At 33.4% G+C, this 23,233-nt stretch overlaps 1 protein-coding gene across 1 annotated transcript in view; it reads left to right on the plus strand.

Moving 5' to 3' along the window:
• The window catches only part of LOC127710001 (ADP-ribosylation factor-like protein 6-interacting protein 1), a 31,407-nt gene that overhangs the window by 1,869 nt on the left and 6,305 nt on the right, over positions 1 to 23,233 (plus strand). The window contains exons 2-5 of the mRNA XM_052215712.1: positions 12,695 to 12,840; positions 13,431 to 13,547; positions 14,376 to 14,493; positions 15,003 to 15,087. Coding sequence (XP_052071672.1) covers positions 12,695 to 12,840; positions 13,431 to 13,547; positions 14,376 to 14,493; positions 15,003 to 15,087 — 466 coding nt within the window. The remainder of the gene's footprint in view (positions 1 to 12,694; positions 12,841 to 13,430; positions 13,548 to 14,375; positions 14,494 to 15,002; positions 15,088 to 23,233) is intronic.

Raw genomic sequence — 23,233 nt, forward strand, 5'->3', positions numbered from 1 at the left:
ACGTGTTTATGAAAACATTTCGATCTTCTCGGCGTTTATCCAATTAGCGTGTGACATGCTTAGCCTGGGGTCCTGGCTCACTGCACGACGAAGTATTAGATTGGGTCAGGATGCTAGGCTAGTGATGTCATATTTTTTTCGAATTGCTCGGGATTTATCATAACATACAATGAAATAAAACGAAAGTAAATGTCCGGTAAAAATATTGAATAGATTATAGAACATGTAGAAGCATTTTTTCGGCTTCTTTTTGATAGCTGAGGGAAAGTTATGATGATAACAAGACTCAGCTAGTGATTTTAGGAAGCGGCCATTGAACGCACGGGCGTGTTTGCGTACCATAACGAGAACATTGCTAGAGAGATAAACACGGGGTTCCGTCAAAAACGAAATCAGTTGGAAAAAGTGAAAGACCAAATCAATTATGACATGATATGTAGTTTGAAAGCATCGGAAACCAAAAGTTCTGATAAGGGACAATTTAACCCAGATTTATGTAAATTGAATTAAACGAAAACAGTTTATATATTATTTTTTTCATTTTAGTTGATGAGTGAATACACATATACGTTTGTTACGTCAATGCAGCTTGACACTTTCTTTGTTTTGGTCTAATTGTTCTAGATGCTTAAGAGAGTTGTCTTATTTGCAAGTGCAGTATAACATTGTCATTTATTTACTTGATGTTGCAGAATTATTTGTAAATTTAAGTTGAATGTGGTCTCCGTTATTATAAACCACCCTATAAACCTCAAGGTTTTGGGGTATATCTTAAATCTGGAAACTACTTTTATTTTTATTAAAAAGTAGATCTGGCAAATAGGTGAAAGGACTGGCAAAACTTTCTTACAGCACCTACATTTCACATATATTACACAAAAATCTAAACACTTAGCCACGCACCTACCCCAACTATAATTAAACTGTAGGGTGATCATATGGGATCTAGAAAGGCAATTAGTTCCTGTCCAACTAGTGACACCAGCTGCAGTTTACATAAGTTTTGAGAAAATACAAAACTGACAGAACGTTTAAAACGGGACACAAATTAAATGTACAATTGCTCGTCAGTGAATAAACCAAATAAAACAGCTAGCACATATTCTACAAAGAAAGAAACACATTTAAGATGGAAACACATCTGGGGTTGATATAATGTGATTATAACATGCCTAAATATTCAATATTGTGTTGATGAAAAAACCCAATACATTAAGGAGCTTGGTGGTGAAAAACCCAATTTGATATTTACTTGAGGGGTGAATTGGAATTGATAATGCAATTAAAAAACTTTATCACCCAATTACATAAAAAAAATGGTGGGTAAAAACCCCAATTTGTGAATTCTTATCTGGAGCTCTGGGTCCTACAATAACCAGCACTGCATTGAATATTGTTTTGTACAGTAAGATACTTAAATACGACTTACCTTCAGAAATTGAAATTAGAAATCCAGAAGAAAAATTCCAAATTGGAGCACAATGTGAACATTTTGTTCACGTTCTGGAGGAAAAATGCTGTTCTTGCATAAAAGGAAAACAAACACAACATGTTTGTGTACACCGTCATCACCACAGCAAAATTAAATATTTAACTGCATTTTATCGCAGTAAAAAGCTTAGTATGGCTTTGCAATTTTCAGGAAGTTGGCAATTTATCACGCCATGTTTACAAAATGACGTCATAATTTCGATGTCAAAACACATGACATCTAAGGAATGTGTGTATGGAGGTTCCAATGGGGAATACTCATTGTCGTTTTAATTATGAAAACGCTGTTTAATTTGTTAGTTCAGTTTAATTGATTCGTATTTATATTTATTGTCATAATTTGATTTGGAAAGTATAATTATTTGTTGGATTATACTTGCAATTGTTTTGGATTAAAAAGTACATTTTGTACTTGCATTTCTGTCAGTTTTGTCTGCATCTATGTCTTATCAGTGTGGATGTAATAGCTTTCTTGCATGGAAAGGAGGGAATTAACAATACTCAAAACTTCAAAGTTATATCGTAAGTAATAGGCTATAGTGTGCCGTCATTGATTAAATACTGGAAATTTGTCTGGTTTGTAGTAATCCTGAAAAAGAATTAAAAGTACAGTTTTGTACTAGAATATGTTTTATATAACATCATCATGATGTTCATTTTTTACTTTGGTCTTTTGGAAATAAACTGAATTAATTTCAGTTTGGTGGGGTTGTTACGTGGAGGGAAAATAATACTGAATCTTTTCAGTAGTTAAGCAATGCGTATGAAGGAATTGTGGATGTAGTCAGAATTTGGATTAAAATGACATTTTTGTCATACAGCTGGAATAGGGTTGTCTTGTACGAGTAGTGCTGGATTATTGCTAAATAGAAGAAAGTACACTCAGTATTTTAGCTGTGGGAAGATGCTTTCGGTGGTGCATACAGGCAAATTTGGAAATACCTTATGTGCTAGAGAATAGCACTAGGATGGGTATGGACTATTGGTTAGTCGTGTTGCATATGTATTTTTACTACCTAATTATTGGTTCACCATGGGTATGCTGTCTGCATGGCTAAGGATATTGTTTGGGGATTACTGGAATACAAGGAATGACTTATTACGATACAGCCACGGTCCAATTGTTTTATATGACTTTCTAATTTTTGAAATATTTGATAAACAAACAATCAGTTTGTATGGATTTCAGTATAGAAATGTGTGTTTTATATGTTTATAGTAATACCATGGGCTATATGCTTTCGGTGACGTATGAAATTACATATTGGGGCACCCGATCAAGTGGTGCAGTGCTCGTGTATTTTAGACTTTTACACTCTTGGTGGGTCAGGATTTTATAAGAAGAATGTGCTTCTTAAATTATTCCAGTGTCTGACAGAATATGGGAGATAAAACTGAAATTGTTTCAGTGCGTGGATAGCTGGCTACAATGAGGGAACATTGAAATTTATATTGGCCTTTTTGCTGATAACTTTGAACGTAACTAAACCACATGGAATTAAATGTTGGGGAACACTTACTTGGACTACTTTACAGATTTGGAAAATCTATTGGACGACTTTTACTATATTTACCCTCCTGGAACCTTGGACAAGATGTGTACCTGGATGCTCTGCTCGAACTTTAAAATTGGATTCCTTACTCCGTGATGATGTCTCGTGATGTATTTGTGACTTTTGAACATTTAGTTAAAGACCGTTGAATATCTTGAACTATTTTTCAAATTATTTATTGACATTAACAGTAAATTGATTAATTTGTTGATAACTATATGTGTCTGTATTTGGAATTTTGGTAAGTATACCTAACCGATCTTAGGAGTAATGTGAGGGCACATTATGTCTTAAGAGAGAGGGAGTGTAATGGTGGTCACTTTGTTTACTTGTTAATTATACTATTTATTTGGGGAAATTGGTTAATGTTAGTATTATTTATAGTTCTGTAAATCTTTCTCCCGAGACCGGCCATGTAATTATTCTTGTCGGGACTTCCTGCTTCTTGCACGTGCCTGACATCCGGCCCGGCCAGGCTCGTTGTCCCTAGGAACTATAAGTATGACGTCACTCACCGGGTTCAGGGCAGTCTACACTTAGGATTTGAAATGAGCAGACGCTCATACCGTTTGGCTTGCACATATGGAACTTTAAAATGACAAGTAGACTAGCCACCACTGTATATTTATTGTATGTAAATTATATCCAACCATATATGTTTTTTAAATAAACATCTTTATGTTTACGTGGATTTATAGTTTGTCCAATATCCCAGAACTTGGGTAGACAACGGGAAAACGAAGCCAGTGGAAACTCCACTCCCGTTACAGATGCATCCTTTGATATTGTCAAAGAAGATATGATTTTATATCCAAGTCAACTGAAGAGCAAATACACAGAAAAACTTCAGCTTTTTAATAAATATAAATATTACAATTAGTGACAATTTAAAAGCATATGATTTTATAGATTTGCATAGAAAAATTATTTAAATCTTATTTGTTAATAAGCATTATTGTGTTATCGTGTGTTCAAAATGAGTACTAATCACTTTATCAATGTATGGATCTAAAGCATTAGTTTAATTAATCCCGGTATAAAATAACTAGTGCAATCATTCCGGTACAAAATCACTAGTGTGAACATTCCTTGGATGAAAACTCTCCACTTTTTATACGCCTTTTTACGGGACGTATTATGGTATACCGTTGACCGTCTGTCCGTCCGTCCGTCGTCAACATGTCGGACATTAATTCAAAAACGCTTTAACCAATATGCATGAAACTTTGGTGAATTGTTGATATCTACTGATGTGAGCTCCCTTTCGTTTTTTTATAAATTTCGTATTTACAGTTTCCGAGTTTTGGGGTTTTATTCTGACATTAAAAAAGGGGGGATTTTCCAGTTATCGGACAATAACTATAAAACAATTTCACCAATTTGCATGAAACTTTTGTGAATTGTTTATATCTATTGATGTGAGATCCCTTTGGTTTTTTATAAATTTTGGATTTACTGTTTCCAAGTTTTGGGGTTTTATTCATTAAAAAAGTGGGGATTTTCCAGTTTTCGGACAATAACTCAAAAACAATTTCACCAATTTGCAAGAAATTTTGGTGAATTGTTTTATTTCTATCGACATGAGCTCCCTTTTGATTTTTATAAATTTAGGACTATACGTTGCTAATTTATGGGGTTTTATTCATTACAAAAAGGGGTATTTTCCAGTTTTCGGACAATGACTAAAAAATGCATTCAGCATTTTTTATGAAACTTTGGTAAATTGTTTATATCTATTTTTGTAAGCTCCCTTTTGATTTTTATGAATTTTCGATTTTTACGTTTCCGAGTTATAAGATTTTATTTGTTTATAGTCTGACAACAGATTTACTAAGTATTGCGCAACAGCACACTGTATTGCATAACAGCAAGAAATCTTCAATTGAATATAAATTCAAATCATACAACCAATTTCAAGTTCTTTGACTACATTTATTCTGTGTCAGAAACCTATAATGTGTCAAATATTTTAATTACAATCAAAATTCAGATCTGTATCAAGCTTAAATATTGTGTCCATTTTTGCCCTAACTGTTCAGGGTTTGACCTCTGTGGTCGTATCCAGCTGCGCTCGGTGAAGCAGTTTATTACATATATGGTTAATTATAAATTATCAGGGTACCATGTGAAATTGAAAATTCTGCAAAGCAAACCCTAAATATACTTAAAGGCCCTTCTCCAGGAAAAAAATGAAATTGTGAAAATTCTGTTGTTGGCAAACATTTGATAACTCCATAAACACAATGATAGATTTTTCACCTTTACAATGCTTTACTTTATGGTTGGCTACTCTTCAAAACAGAACACATAGTTAACACATTATAAGGTCAGTCCATTATAAATAAAATGCTCAGCTGGGTGCAGCTTGATACGACCACAGAGGTCGAACCCTGAACAGTTGGGGCAAGTATGGACACAACATTCAAGCTTGATACAGCTCTGAATTTGGATTGTGATTAAATATTTGACACAGCATAGGTTTCTGACACAGAATGAATGTGGTCTTAGAACTTAATTTTTTTTAATTTACCTATTATGGTCCAATATTCAAAATCTAAATACATGGTTAGATTCAGCATATCAAAGAATCCAAAGAATTCAATTTTTGATGAAATCAAACAAAGTTTAATTTTGGACCCTTTTGACCTCAATGTGGACCAATTTGATAACGGGGCCCAAAAATCAAAATACATGGTTAGATTCAGCATATCAAAGAACCCCATATATTCAATTTTTGTTGAAATCAAACAAAGTTTAATTTTGGACCCCAACTTGGACAAACTTGAAAACTGGACCCATAATCAAAAATCTAAACACATGTTTAGATTCAGCATATCAAAGAACCCCAAGAATTCAGTTTTTGTTAAAATCAAACTTAAGTTTAATTTTGGACCCTTTGGACCTTAATGTAGACCAATTTAAATAAACTGCTTCGCTGAGCACAGCTAGATACGCCCCCAGAGGTCCAACCCTGAACAGTTGGGGCAAAAATGGACACAATATTCAAGCTTGATTCAGGTCTGAATTTGGATTGTAATTAAATATATGACATATTATAGGTTTCTGAATAAATGTAGTCAAAGATCTTAAAATTGGTTATATGAATTGAATTTATATTCAATTAAAGATTTCTTGCTGTTGTGCAATACTTAGTAAATCTGTTGTCAGAATTTAAACAAATAAAGTTCAATTAATTCTCAATGTCATATTAGAAATTTATGAAAATGAAAAGGGAGCTTACATCAATAGATATAAACAGTTCACCAAAGTTTCATGAGAATTGGTGACAGCATTTTTGAGTTATTGTCCGAAAACTGGAAAATCACCCCTTTTTTTTATTGAATAAAACCCCATAACTCAGAAATGTAAAATGTAAAATTTATAAAATTCTAAAGGGAGCTTACATCAATACATACAAACAATTCACCAAAGTTTCATAAGAATTGCTGAAAGCATTTTTGAGTTTTGTCCGAAAACTGGAAAATCTCCCCTTTCTTATGAAAAAAACCCTGTAACTCAGAAACGTAAAATCTAAAATTTATAAAAATCGAAAGGGAGCTCATGTCAATAGATATAAACAATTCACCATAATTTCTTGCAAGTTGGTGAAAACATTCTTGGCTTATTGTCCGAAAACTGGAAAATCCCCCTTTTTTAATGAATTAAACCCCATAACTCGGACACCTAAAATCTAAATTTTATAAAAAACGAAAGGGAGCTCACGTCAATAGATATAAACAATTCACCAAAGTTTTATGCAAATTGGTTAAAGCATTTTTGAGTTAATGTCCGACATGTTGACGACGGACGGACAGACGGACAATGGTATACCATAATACATCCCGTAAACGGGCGTATAAAAACGGGACCCAAAATTAAAAATCTAAATACATGGTTAGATTTGGCATATCAAAGAACCCCTATAATTCAATTTTTGATGAAATAAAACAAAGTTTAATTTTGGACCCTTTTGACCTCAATATAAATCAATTTGATAGCGGGGCCCACAAATAAAAAATCTAAATACATGGTTAGATTCAGCATATCAAAGAACCCCATATATTCATTTTTTGTTGAAATCAAACAAAGTTTAATTTTGGACCCCAATTTGGACCAACTTGAAAACTGGTCCCCGAACTCAAAAATCTAAATACATGTTTAGATTCAGCATATCAAAGAACCCCATATATTCAATTTTTGTTAAAATCAAACTTAAGTTTAATTTTGGACCCTTTGGACCTTAATGTAGACCAATTTGAAAACTGGACCCAAATTTAAAAATCTAAATACACGGTCTGATTTGGCATAACAAATAAATAAATGTGGTCAAAGATTTTACAAATCTAATGCGCCATACTGTGCAATTAAAGATAACTTCTTGATATTTTTCAATATTTAAAATTTGAAAAAAAAAAGATTTGAAGAATAATTCTTTTTAATTTCTGAAATCTGAAATGAGAAAAAATTGACCCCCTACAATTTCTTTTTACCCCCCCCCCCCCCACCTTTTCCCCCAAAAAAATTCTTTCCCTCAAAATATGGTCATAATCTCAATTCAAATTTCCAATGAATTTGCAACCATAATTACCCATTTAAATTTACCATAGTGCTTACTTAATCTATTTTATAATAGAATTTAAAATATGGTGTCAAATCTTTCATATGGATTTTTTTGTAAAAAAAAAAGATGCAACATTTGCAGATATTTTTACTGGTCTTCCTTTATAAATATGCATTTCTTTAAACATAATTTAAAAGCAGTGTAAGTGAAGTAATCAAAACATTGTATGTGGATTACCTCCCTTACACTGTTTTAAATTGTCTCAATTGTTCATTAACCATTACTTTATACATAATTTAAAAGCAGTGTAAGGGAGGTAATTCAAATGATGTATTTGATTTATCTCCCTTACACTGCTTTAAATTATGTTTTGTACTAAAGTATTTGTCCATATAAAAATGCTTGTTTTTTGCCCCTTTTTTGGCCCCTAATTCCTAAAATTTTGAGGCAATTACCCCCAAAATCAATCCCAGCATTCCCTTTGTGATATGGAACATTGTGGTACAATGTCAGTGAGATCCATACACTAACACACAAGTTATGTCTGGAAGTTACAAAAATGCTTATTTTTGGCCCCTTTTTGGCCCCTAATTCCTTAACTGTTGGTACCATAACCCCCAAAATCAATCCCAACCTTCCTTTTGTGGTATTGAACCTCATGGTAAAATTTCATAGAGATCCATTCACTTAAACTAAATAAAGTTAGAGTGCGAAAACCAATGTGTCTTCGGACGACGGCAACGTCATACCAATATACGATCGCAAAATTTTTTTGCGGTCGAATAAAAATAAAGCATCATGTCTGATATCATTGCACAGACAGACAGAGACTTTTTGTTTACATATGATTGTGTTCAGGGTTGGCAAAACCCTGGTTTTTGTCGAGCCTGCGACTTTTGTCTCGGAAAGTTCGTCATAGGGAAAGTGATCCGGCGGCGGCTACGGGTCTAGTATATTTGGTGTGTAGAAGGATTGTAAGGTGTACATGTCCAACAGGCAGGTGTCATCTGACCTTGACCTCATTTTCATGGTTCAGTGGTTATAGTTAAGTTTTTGTGTTTTGGTCCGTTTTTCTTATACTCTATGCAATAGGTCTACTATATTTGGTGTATGGAATGATTGTAAGGTGTACATGTCCAACTGGCAGGTGTCATCTGACTTTGACCTCATTTTCATGGTTCAGTGGTCAAAGTTAAGTTTTTGAGTTTTGGTCTTTTTTCTAATACTTATTTACTATATGCAATAAGTCAACTATATTTGGTGTATGGAAATATTTTATAATGTACATCATCACAGTACATGTCAGTCTCGCAGGTTTTATTTGACCTTGACCTCATTTTCACTGTTCATTGCTCATTGTTAAGTTTATGTTTTTCAGTCTGTTTTTCTTAAACTATAAGCAATAGGTCAATTATATTTGTTGTATGGAAGGATTGTAAGCTGTTCATGTCTGCCTGGCATGGTTCATCTGACCTTGATCTCATTTTCATGATTCATTGGTCAATGTTTAGTTTTCTTGGTTAAGTCTGTTTCTTAGAAACTATAAGCAATAGGTCAACTATATTTAGTGTATTGAATGATTGTAAGGTGTACATGTATTTTTCGTTTGGTTTATATGACCTTGACTTCATTTTCTTAGATCATGTTAATTTTATGTAATAGTTGTAGTAAAGCTTTCATTTAGGACTATCAACATAATATCAATGGTTAGTAAAGAAGGCGAGACATTTCAGCGTGTGCACTCTTGTATGAGTATTGCCCTGCAGCCCAGTGGGAAATACTGGGAAAACCCAGGTTTACTGGGTTTTAACGGGCAATACTGGGCAATACTGGGAAACATGAAATACTGGCCTGAATTGTAAAGAGGATTTAGTGATCAATCACAAATGCAATGTACATTAAAGATATTTATAAAAATAAGACATAGTATTTTGATTTATGAATAAGTTGACTTGTTTGAGTCTTATAATACAAACAAATGAACTATGTCGATTGGACCTGCTTTGATACTATAACACTATAACTGCCCTTGAATTTTTACTAGATAACATTTTTGTTTGCTATGGAGATTCCGTATATCGTCAGGTTATCGGAGTTCCCATGGGGACTAACTGTGCACCACTTATTGCGGACCTGTTTCTGTATTGTTATGAGTTACAATTTATGACTGAAACCAGCAAAGACCCATCGAAACAACATCTGATTCAAAAATTTAATAACACTTATAGATATTTAGATGATATATTGGCTCTCAATAATGACGACTTCAGTATGTACACTAAAGAGATATATCCTGCCGAACTGACTTTAAATAAAGCTAATACTAACAATGAACACTGCCCTTTCCTGGATCTTGATATTTATATCTTTAACAGGAAGCTTAATACCAAAATTTATGATAATAGAGATGATTTCATTTCCTATTGTTAATTATCCCTTGTCACCATCTTATGGTGTTTATATATCTCAACTTGTTCGATTCGCTCGTGTATGTAACAACGTATTTGATTTCAACGAAAGAAATATCTGTATTACTGAAAAATTATTACACCAGGGTTTTCGATATCACAAACTAGTCAAAATATTTACTAAATTTTATCATAAATATAATTCAACATGCAGACATCTTATACGTTCAGGTATTTCACTTCCAATATTTTATGGTAATATTCTTTACAAAGCACAAAAATGTAGGCATTCACCTCAAAAGCTAACCAAACCTTTAAACAGACTTATTCGGAAGGGATACTGTTATGATACTGTTGTCAGATCATTAAGGATTGCATAGTTTGGTATTAATATTGATTCACTCATAGGGTCTTTGCATTGGAAATAAACACATTTATTCTAAAACCAGTTGTTGGCATGATACGGGTTATGTTCTTTTCATATATTTTATGATGGTATGATACTAAACCCCTAACGGGAGGGATTGTACTTGATTTTCATATGATGAAGACATACTCTTTCAATCAGTTTACTTGAGGTCTGGAGCTGGCATGTCAGTAACTGCTAGTAGTCCTTTGTTAATTTATGTATCATTGTCATTTTGCTTAGTTTCTTTTGTTACCTATTCTGACATCGGACTCAGACTTCTTTTAAACTGAGTTTTACTGTGCGTTTTGCTATGTGTGTCTTTATTCTACATTGGCCAGAGATATAGGGGGAGGGTTGAGATCTCACAAAACATGTTTAATCCCGCTGCATTTTTGCACCTGTCCCAAGTCAGGAGCCTCTGGTCTTTGTTAGTCTTGTATGTTTTTTAATTTTAGTTCATTTATATGTTTTAAAGTTTAGTGTTACGTCCATTTACACTGAACTAGTACATAATTTTATTTAGGGGCCAGCTGAGGACCACCTCCAGGTGCTTGATTTTCTCGTTGAAGACCCATTGGTGGCCTTCGGTTGTTATCTGCTCTTTAGTCGGGTTGTTGTCTCTTTGACATATCCCCGATTTCCATTCTCAATTTTATTTTATAAATCTGAGAAAGTATTGTTCTAGCAACTCTGAGACAAGTGTACATGAAGACACATTAGACAAATGTAAAACTTTTCTAAATAATCCTCCTAAAAATCACCATTCTGTCTAGTTTGGTCAAACTGTTAACATAAAGCCTAAGAATTCAATTTGGTTTTTTTTCAAATATATATAATTTATATTTTGAATTAACAATTATATGTAAGGAAAATTACTTTTGAACAATTTCTGTTCATTGCTACAAATGTTTACTAAGATTGAGCATATTTATATGTACATCACTAATCAATAAGTAATTATTCAGATTAGAACACAGATTTGTTTATATAACAATATTCAGCCTTTTCATTTCTATAAGTGTTAATGACGTGTACCCTTAGGGTGTTTATTTAGCAATATGATTGTATAACAACTAAAATTTACAATTCGTTTAAACACTGCAATAAAATGCATTTTTCAAAGTTTTGATTATTGAAACAAAGCTTGGAAATTAACAAGGTATCCTAAAATGTGCAAATCTTGTATTCTGCCTATATATAGAATTAGTGGAGAAAAGGATGAAATTGAATTTTACATTATCTAGAAATGACTCTCAATGGTTATCTGTATAAAAACACCGCAAAGGACCTCCTTTGTGCACAAAGGACCACAAAGGAGTTTGATATGAGCACAAAGGACCTGAAATTCATTTCAAAACATAAAAATATCATAATTCATGAAGAAAAATGTAAAAAAAAAATCAATTTCAATAAAAATTGAGATTTTAATAATGTACGATTTTTAGTTATCACCGGTATGGGTTTGGATCCGACTTTATATCCGGGTTAAGTGATAGTTCGTGTATGTGAATTTTTAAATAGTTTAAATATATTAACATAAATGATAAAAATGTCAATTATTATTCTTGATATTTTAAAGCATTACCAAAACTTCGAAAATTATATAGGATAGCAATGTGTTGTTGTTGTTTTTTGTTGTCTCATATATCATCACTTTGTTTTCTTACGTATGATAATATTTTTAAGTGAAGTATAAGAATACTTGCATTATAACAAAAAAGTCACAACTTTATATTTCCAATTATGATTTATTAAGATAAAACAAACATGATAAATAAATACATATGATTTAACAATAACATTTAAAATTTTGGTTTTGTCCTCACTGCAGCTGTCCTTGGCAGGTGACGTTGACCAGGCTTCTTGGCGAGAGGTTTAACCTTCGGTATCGCAAAACCATTTGCCGCTCTTAACATTTTGTCACTAAACTCTTTGTCACTGGCAAGCTTTCTGTAAAGCACTTCTTTTTCAATTTGGGAAAGACTGTGCCATTTGGAATGTTGTATTCTGTGTTTCTTGAAATTTCCAAAAAGTTCATTATTGCCGTTGCCAATTATACTGCGTCTTAAATCTGTGTGGTGAAGTTGTATCACTTTGTAAAATGACACACAATAAACAATAGAGAACAATATTATAAGATATTATGGAACATGTTATGTTTATATGGTTTTGTCAGTTTTTTTTACTTATATGAGTTTGAATGTCCCTTTGGTATCCTTCGCCTCTCTTTTTTTTTATAAACAAATTTAACTATTGTTCATTTGCATTTCAGGAGCAGAATAATAGTTTTCGATTGGAAAGAATGAAAAAAGAGTTGGAAGGCTGGAAAGAAGTATTGTTGCCTCTGAATGGTCTTATGAACTGGGAAAAGCCATACCATCCACCAATCATTGTTGGTCTGAATACATTTGTGTTCTTGTAAGTTTATAATTCGGGTTGACTTGTAATTTTAGTTTCATTTCCAATTCTGGTCAGAAATCCAAGAAAAAATAGTTGACTTTTACACATGTCACATGAAACATTAATTATTTTGTGATTTAAATATGATTATAAAATATGAGACTATAACTTATAAATATAACTCATCACTGTTGAGCTCTTATCCAAATATGAAGTCGTTCTGTTTAGTAGTAATGGAGAAATGTGTGACAAAAAATTTTAAGTTAATTAAACTTATTGAAAAATTTAAGTACATGTATTGGCATACAGGAAGTACATGTATGTATCTGACAGATCCATAAAGTGCTCAGACTTTACAAGTCATTACTCTCAAGCTGCTGACCAAATAGCATGTCATTCTTTAGAATAGTTGCAGAGAAAAATGTCATGAAAAATTGTTATTGGACAACTGGAAGGACAACGTGATAGCATGTGTTGTAAGATTATCATTCAGGTAGTGTAATAAACGCCAAATTAAGATGTAATTTTTATTTGATTACACCTTGACCTGGGTATTTTAACTGTTATTTAAAAATGTACAATGCATTGCCACTTTCCTGTATTTTCAGTCTGATTTGGTATTTTCAACCATCCATTTTGACAACCTTTTCGTTGATTGGATTGGCCATAATTCTGATAGACTTCCTAGTTCCTATGGTTGGTCCAACTTTGATGTCATCTAAATGGTAAGTACAGTATATACAAGGTGAGTTTCATCAGACACAAATTTCATCAACACTTACAGAACTATTTCTCCTGTGTAGGAATTCATACTTGTGATGTGATGAAACAGGTTTATACATTTATAACATGTTTGGTTGCCATGCCATCATTGAAATAAAGACAACATATAACATTGGAATTATGAATGGTCAGTGCAGCAAATATGGCTGACTTGCTGTAAATTATTATTTTATTTATAATTTTTACTCATTTTAGCTATATGCTTGCTCCATAAGTACACAAGCAGTCTTAGTAGTTGTCGTTTGTTTCTGTGTATCATATTTGTTTTATGTTCATTATTTTGTATATGAATTAGGCCCTTAGTTTTCTCGTTTGAATCGTTTTATATTTGTCATTTCTGTGCTTTTTAAGCTAACTATGCGGTATGGGTTTTGCTCATTGTTGAAGGCCGTACGGTGAACTATAGTTGTTAATATCTGTGTCATTTGGTTTCTCGTGGAAAGTTGTCTCGTTGGCAATTATACCACATCTTATTTTTATATTGGACAAGCAATACAAGGGTTGAATTATTACTTCATATATTTGTTTATGAGAAAGCACTTAATTAAGATTTACTAGGTATAAATACTATTCAAAAAGACACAAATACCTACTCTCTCACATACATAATAATTCAAAAAAACTAAAAATTGCTTTAATTTGAAAAAAAAATGCATCAGATTATTCCAAAATGCATGTTACCAGGGTGCAATTACCATTTGGTAAGTTGTCCTTCAAAATTTATAACTGTAATCATAATGATAAGTATAAATTATTTGAATTAACAACAGGACTGGAAGAGAAGAAAGGCAGTATGAAGATATTTGTGTCCGTATGTTGAATGCCAAAACTCATTTTGGTAATTTCTACGAAGCTATGGTAGAGCTGAAAACCAACAGGCCTAAAATGGTAAGTCATGTAGATCAAAATGTTACCTTAAATTCCTATGTATGTTGATGATAGAAAAAAACTTTTTAAAAGCACAAAACATAATATGAGAAAATAATAAATCAAATAGTTGTCATTACAAGGGTTTTAACTGATTTCCCAAGAGAACAATTTTATAACAGATGACATTAAGCCGCTTACCCTATGGATTGCCCGTCTTATTCCTTTGGAGTTCATGTCATTCCCTCAGTTGTTTTCTTTTGATTAATATAATCTTCACGTTGCTAAATAGATATGAAAATAACACCAAACTATATATATATATCTACTGTTGTCTCTTGGTAGAAAATGTTTTTCTGGTTTGAGAATATTTTAGTTTCTTGATTATCATAAAGTTAATAAGTGGAAACTGTACATTTGTTCAATTAGCAGCAAAATCTTGCGAAATTTCACCCATAAAAAAATGATTTTATAGTTACAGTCGAACTTGAAGAATATATATATATATATTTGTTTTGCTTCTGTTTCAGTATTTTATTGTTATTATGGGAACACTAATTTCGTTTGCCTGGATTGGATGTAAAATGGATAATTTGTTAATGACTTATTTTCTCTGTAAGTATGTGTAAAAGAGAGGGGGAGGATACCAAAGTGTATTCAATCTCATAAGTCAATGACAAACTGGTAATGCCATGACAATTTAATAACAAAAAACAACCAAAATACAAACCACAGTATACAAAACACAACATTGAAAACTAAAGACTGAGCAACTCCACCATAAACTTGGGGTGGGTGGGGTGATCTCAGGTGTTCTGGAAGGATAAGCAGATCCTGCTCAATTATGTTATATACACATTTTGTTTCTTTTGTAAGTAGGGAAAACCATGTATATGGAATTTAAAAGTCAAGTACTCTATACAAATATGTGTACTCATTTTTTGGAAAAATTGCAATTTATCTGGGTATAACCAAGTTTATAGTATAAGAAATGAGTATATTACTTATTTGACAACATTATACTAGCTCTGCTATCAAATACAATATACAGTGGATTCTCTGTAAGTCAAAGTCAAAGGGACCTGTCCGAGGCCGCCAGTTCATCTGACATGTTGTACCTTTCATTGCAGTATTAAAAAATTATTTATTTCTTAAATAATGAGACTGAATAGACAGTTCACATATGACGTTTACAAAGATAAGGAAAAATAAAATAAGGAAGCACTTGTGAAATGAAACAAATTGTTACAGATGTATAATTGTTCAACTTTCTCCTTAATGTCTACCTGCTGAGGATAAGTCTTAATCTTTTAACAAAAGTTTGATCAGTTTAATGATATGTTTCATTATTCCTTTATGAATTTCTCAGCTTGGGTCTATTATTTCATTTCATAATAACTGAGATAAAACGCATGGTCAAACAATGAAGTTGTTGACAAACAATGTAATATGCTAATCAGATTGTGATACACACAAGTGATTGACTTAGAACTAATCAGGGATCCTTGGAATTAAATATACACCACAGAAGCCAAGAGTAACTTGAAAAAAATTGTGTTTCAAATCTGTGAGAGAAAAATGTCTCATACTGTGGTTTCATTATTATTCGTTGGATACCAATTTTTGTTGATTTTTTTTATAAAAGTAAACCACATTGAATGTTAAACTAAGTATAAATTTTCTTAGAAGCTTATATTATGTATAAGTGTTGTTTATTGATGACACATCATAGTTTGCATGTGTGTAGCAAATGTTTGGTACTGACATGCCTCTGGCTGCATGATCACTCCTTATTTGGTTATAAGGCAAAGGAGTGATACATACCCTTCTCAAATTTCCCCAGGATGCTAGGTAGTTGTTCATTTTGAGTTTTGCTGCTGACAGGGAAAGTCATACATTAGTTATCATAAAGTTACAAAATATTCAAGTATAATATTAACTAGGTGTTAATATCCATATGTTATTGCAATATTCAGTTTTTTTTGGACTTTTGTGTTTATCTTCATATATGTGAGTACGAACTAAAAGAAACTTTCGACATTGGACTTTTGGGATTATCTTACTAAAAGAAACTTTGTGTTTTAACATTGCTATATTTAACATTCACTTTTACTTAGCAATTTCAAAGAACATTTTAGTAACTGTTACAAAGATATTGAACTTTCAATAATTATGGCTTCCAGAAGAAATTCAAGAAATCAACCGTATTCAAATAGACATTTGGACTTAAATAATCCAGACAATTGGACGTCACAGCAACTTAGGATAAAACTGCAGCAGTTGGGGATTATTGTACCCAAAAATGTTGCTAAAACCGTTCTTAAACAATTTTATTTAGAAAATAAAGATCGCCAAAATAGTAACGGTAATATCGCCCAGAACGATGAACATATTAGTGATCCAGAACATGTCGTGCTGAATCCTATAGCACAACACTCCGGGAGTGCCTCAGACAGTACCGCGAATGATACCGACGGATTGCGTCATCCAACAGCTGATGAAAGTAGTTCGCGGAGCGATGTCAACGATTCAACCGGAAGTGCGCAGTTCGACAGCGTCGGTGGCAACAACATGGCTGCCATTATCCAATCTTTCAGTATAGTGTCGCAGTCTGTAGCACAATGCGCGTCAGGTCTCCAACAGACAGTCAGCCTTATCGCCAACCAAAAAAGTACAGAAAGCGGTCCTGCAAAGAAATTTGATCTAGCGCAGTGGTACCAGAATAGAAATATGGAGGACGTACCACTAGCCGTGCACGGATCCGTACAGAACCGCCCAACACTGCCACTGTCAACAACACCATCTCTTGGATATTTATCCACAACTCTGTGCCCTACAGCTGGAGTCCGATCTGATGCATTCTCAAATGTGGATATTGTGTCTCCATCATTACAAAGGAGCATTATTGAGGGTAAGGATGTAAACTTAGGCGCTCTCCTTATTCCCAATTTTGAGTCTCCTGTAAACCATTCCATAATTGCAGACGGGGTGCATGTCAATTTAGCAAATAAAGCAGACCCAAGATTAAACAGGCTTCTATCAATCCAAGAGTTTATTCAAGCTTTTGGAAAATTCAAAAGAATTATGTGTGGTGCCTACCCAGACCGTCGGGATGAATTAGATGCCTATGAAGCTGACATTATTAACATTAATAATTTCTATGGCCCAAAATTTTATGACTATCATAAAATTTTTACAGCAAAGGCAGCAGCACTTCTGAGGGAAAGGCATGTTAAGGTTGATTGGAGCCTTCGTGATCGTGACATCCTTTCTTTGATAACAGCGGGATCCTCAGTAAACGTGTGTAAAATCTGTAATTTAATTGATCATGCTACACAATACTGCCCATTGCAATCATCAGTCCAGGTTGAAAATTCCTCTTCAAGATCATATTCATCTAGCAACCTACAATCCGTAGACAAGCAAGGTCGTTCAAGAGTATTTCATGAAGGTCTGGAAATGTGCAATAATTTCAATAATCCTAAAGGTTGTTATAGGAAAGTTTGTTATCTCCTCCACAAGTGTACAAAATGTCGTGCAACAGGCCATGGTGCCTCAACCTGTAGGAAATCCAATAGCAATGTGCCTGTTCATTCTTCAACATCTTCAGTGTCCTCCAAGGGAAATAAATTGGAGAAACCAAATTCAGGATGACTATCCAAGGAAAAGTTCTTTTGTGAAGCTTCAACACCAGTAAATGTTGATAAATTAGAGGAAGAGTTATCATCACATCCTGATAAAAATTTTGTATTATATCTATGTAATGGTCTGAGACAAGGTTTTGATTGTTTAGTTCAAGGGGAAATTTCAGAATCTAAAGAGTGTAAAAATAATTTTTCTGCAAGGTCTCAGGTTTTAGTTGTATCAGAGTTAATTAAAACTGAATGCCAAAAAGGCTTTGTACATGGACCTTTTCAGTCCTTACCTTTTGCCAATTATAGAGTGAGTCCACTGGGTGTTGCTGAAGGAAAATACTCTGGGAAGAAACGTTTGATTTTAGATCTTTCATCTCCACATGACAATGACAGTTTTCTAAGTATTAATGATATGATTGATAAAGAAGAATGTTCCATGTCTTATGTTAAAATTGATGACGCTATAAGAATTATTCTAAAATTAGGAAGGAACAGTACACTATGTAAATATGACATATCCGACGCGTTCAAAATTTGTCCTTAATTGCCATCCCAGTGGCCTTTATTTTGTTTCAAATGGCAGTCTTTTTATTATTATTATGTAAGATTAACTTTTGGCTGCCGGTCTAGTCCTAAAATTTTTGACACAGTGTCACAGGCAATTTGCCATATTGCAGAGAAAAATTATAAGATTAAGAACATTTTACATCTACTTGATGATTTTCTTACTATTGATCACCCAAGTGAAGATGGTGAAAGAAGCATGGCTATAATGATGACCATTTTTAAACGTTTAAATATTCCAATAGCCAAACACAAGACTGAAGGACCAGTTACTTGTCTAGAGTATTTAGGTATTATTTTAGATTCAAACAAAATGGAAGCAAGACTTCCAAATATTAAAGTACAGAGAATATGTGAGTTTATTTCCAAATTGTTGTCAAAATCATCTTGTACAAAGAGACAGTTATTACAGTTGTTAGGACATTTTAATTTTGCCACAAGAGTTATTTTACCTGGCAGATCTTTTTTGTCGTACCTAATTAATTTGTCAACTACTGTTAAACATTTAAATGAATTTGTACATTTAACTAAAGAATGTAAGGTAGATTTAGAATTTTGGTTGAGATTTTTGTCAAACTGGAATGGCATCACTATGTTTCATGATTGTTATTTTACATCCAGTTATGACTTTGAATTATATACAGATGCTGCTTCTACAATAGGCTTTGGGGGATATTTTCAAGGCAAATGGTTCTCTTCATATTGGCCTGTTAATTTACCTACTTTAACTGACAATTTGTCAATGGCTTTCCTTGAGTTATACCCTATTATAGTAGCAGCATTGTTATGGGGTCACCTCTGGACCTGTAAAAAGATATTATTTTGGTGTGATAATGAAGCTACTGTTGCTATTGTCAGAAAGGGACGCTCTAAATGTTTAGAAATCATGAAACTTATGCGTCAACTAACATGGTGTGCAGCTAAGTTTAATTTTCATTTTAGTGCTAAACATGTACCTGGTCATATTAACCAAATTTCTGATGCTTTGTCTCGTTTTCAGATGACTCGCTTCCGAAAACTGGCTCCACAGGCAGAGCAGCACCCTCATATATGCCCAAGTGTGTCAGAAGTAATGTGGTCTTAACAAACACAGTCAACACACTATGGTCTAATGCAGTAGCTATGAGGACAAGAGCTGTTTATGAAACAGGATATAACCATTTCAAAACATTTTTACTTTTAAATGGGGTCAACCTGAATGGGAACAAATTACCTCCCATTTCTGAAGAACTTTTAATTTATTTTGTTGGTCATTGTTTTCAAATTCTGAAGTTACAATATTCTACTATTAAGCTGTATATTTGTGGTATTAGATACATGTGCCTCAAGGACGATATTCCCTCTCCCTTTCAATCATCAGACAGAGACCACAAATCAATGGTTCGACTCTCTTTATTTCTAAAGTCGGTTAAACGTTCACAAAAACAGTCAGTCAGGCCAAGATTTCCAATTACTTCTGACATACTAAAGCAAATGTGTGTTAAACTGAAGAGAGGTTTTTTTTCAGAATTTATAGACTTAATGTTTGAAACTGTTTGTATTGTAGCATTTCATGGTTTTTTACGTTGTGGTGAATTTACTGTAGATAATGCATCTAACTTTGATTCAGAATCTAATTTATGTGTTTCTGATGTTACATTTTATGAAGATTTTGCAATTCTTCACCTAAAGCAGTCAAAAACAGATCCTTTTAGGAAAGGCATTGATATACAATTGCATAGGCTAAATAATATCCTATGCCCTTATACAACTTTAAAGAACTACTTACAATTAAGATCAGTTAAAGGAAAATGTGCACTTTCAGATCCATTGTTCATTAATGAAAATCTTTCAGCTTTAGAAAGAAAATATTTTATTACAAATTTAAAAATTTTATTAGAAGCCTGTGGATACCAAGCCGCCCTATATAATGGACATTCTTTTCGTATAGGTGCAGCAACCAGTGCTGGTAAAGCTAATATTGAAGATCACTTAATTAAAACATTAGGTAGATGGAGTTCTGATAGTTACTGTCGATATGTTAGGACAGAGAAATCTTCTATTAAGAACGCACAGCAACAAATTTGTAACAGTTAAAATTTGTACAGTTATTATGTATATTATGTATGTATATATATATATAAATCTAGGTAGCACTAAGATTACATGTTAACTCTTACACATTCTATTTTCATGAATTAGTCAGTTGTGTGTTATATCATTAAACTATGTACAGCTTAAATTGTGTTTAATAGAATTCCACAGTGTGTAGTTGAAGGTTTCATTCCTTAAAACCCAATTTTTCCCATTTATTACCTTGGGGGTCACTCAGCTGTTTCACACCTGACTTTTTGGACCCTTTCGAAATTGACCACTGGTCTAATTTCTCATTTCCCCCAAGTCATTAAATGTAATACATCTACATTTATTTCTCTCTCCACCGTCAATCTAACCCCCTTTTATCGTAGCCACCTGCTATGAGATGGAGCAACGCTTCATCCCCTTATAGGAACTCATCTGGTTCCGGTTGGTTGACGGAGTGTCCATGTCCATGGGGCTTGGTCCATCTATACCAAGTGTCGTCGACAGGGCCTGGAGCTAAATTTCCCTTTGCTGAGTACTTGACTCCCAAGGGCCAAATTATTTATATATTTTATTAATAAAAAATAGAAATTAAATAATCTTGTTGTCAGCAGCAAACTCATTGATATACTATTTGGTTATACTGGATTGTCTGTTTCAATCTTATAGGAATGTCCAAGTCTGAAGGTCTCGTTTATTGTCAAGGTTGTCAACACTGCAGGAGTATGTTAAGAAATAAGTTACAAATACTGGGTATAAAAGAATACCAGAGAACACCTAAACAAGAGAGCTACAAATACAGGGTATAAAAGAATACCAGAGAACACCTAAACAAGAGAGCTACAAATACAGGGTATAAAAGAATACCAGAGAACACCTAAACAAGAGAGCTACAAATACAGGGTATAAAAGAATACCAGAGAACACCTAAACAAGAGAGCTACAAATACAGGGTATAAAAGAATACCAGAGGACACCTAAACAAGAGAGCTACAAATACAGGGTATAAAAGAATACCAGAGAACACCTAAACAAGAGAGCTACAAATACAGGGTATAAAAGAATCACCAAGATCACCTTTAAAAAGAGGAGTTCTAACAAAGTCACAGTTTACTTAATCATGAGGAACACCTAAACAAGAATCAACTAGCTAAACAAGGTACATGAATCATTATCGATAAACCACAGAAAATAGAATACAGACTTAACAATGAATAAAGTCATTACTTGCTGCATCCGTCGTATCGTCAATGTCATAGTTGCTACTGTTAAGTTATGGATTTCAGCCCTTCTGTCATATACCTAAGTCCCTGGAGTCATAGAATAAATAGAAGCTTATATTATGTATAAGTGTTGTTTATTGATGACACATCATAGTTTGCATGTGTGTAGCAAATGTTTGGTACTGACATGCCTCTGGCTGCATGATCACTCCTTATTTGGTTATAAGGCAAAGGAGTGATACATACCCTTCTCAAATTTCCCCAGGATGCTAGGTAGTTGTTCATTTTGAGTTTTGCTGCTGACAGGGAAAGTCATACATTAGTTATCATAAAGTTACAAAATACCCACCCACCTCCCTTTAATCACCTTCAACTACTCACTGTATATGGGAGCAGTCTCAGCAAACCAGTGGTTTTCTTCAATTTCAAAACTCCCTTTCGAAATTGACCACTGGTCTAATTTCTCATTTCCCCCAAGTCATTAAATGTAATACATCTACATTTATTTCTCTCTCCACCCTCAATCTAACCCCCTTTTATCGTAGCCACCTGCTATGAGATGGAGCAACGCTTCATCCCCTTATAGGAACTCATCTGGTTCCGGTTGGTTGACGGAGTGTCCATGTCCATGGGGCTTGGTCCATCTATACCAAGTGTCCTCGACAGGGCCTGGAGCTAAATTTCCCTTTGCTGAGTACTTGACTCCCAAGGGCCAAATTATTTATATATTTTATTAATAAAAAATAGAAATTAAATAATCTTGTTGTCAGCAGCAAACTCATTGATATACTATTTGGTTATACTGGATTGTCTGTTTCAATCTTATAGGAATGTCCAAGTCTGAAGGTCTCGTTTATTGTCAAGGTTGTCAACACTGCAGGAGTATGTTAAGAAATAAGTTACAAATACTGGGTATAAAAGAATACCAGAGAACACCTAAACAAGAGAGCTACAAATACAGGGTATAAAAGAATACCAGAGAACACCTAAACAAGAGAGCTACAAATACAGGGTATAAAAGAATCACCAAGATCACCTTTAAAAAGAGGAGTTCTAACAAAGTCACAGTTTACTTAATCATGAGGAACACCTAAACAAGAATCAACTAGCTAAACAAGGTACATGAATCATTATCGATAAACCACAGAAAATAGAATACAGACTTAACAATGAATAAAGTCATTACTTGCTGCATCCGTCGTATCGTCAATGTCATAGTTGCTACTGTTAAGTTATGGATTTCAGCCCTTCTGTCATATACCTAAGTCCCTGGAGTCA

Source organism: Mytilus californianus, unplaced genomic scaffold (genome assembly GCF_021869535.1).
Source record: "Mytilus californianus isolate M0D057914Y unplaced genomic scaffold, xbMytCali1.0.p SCAF_7, whole genome shotgun sequence".
In the NCBI taxonomy this organism is placed as follows: domain Eukaryota; kingdom Metazoa; phylum Mollusca; class Bivalvia; order Mytilida; family Mytilidae; genus Mytilus; species Mytilus californianus.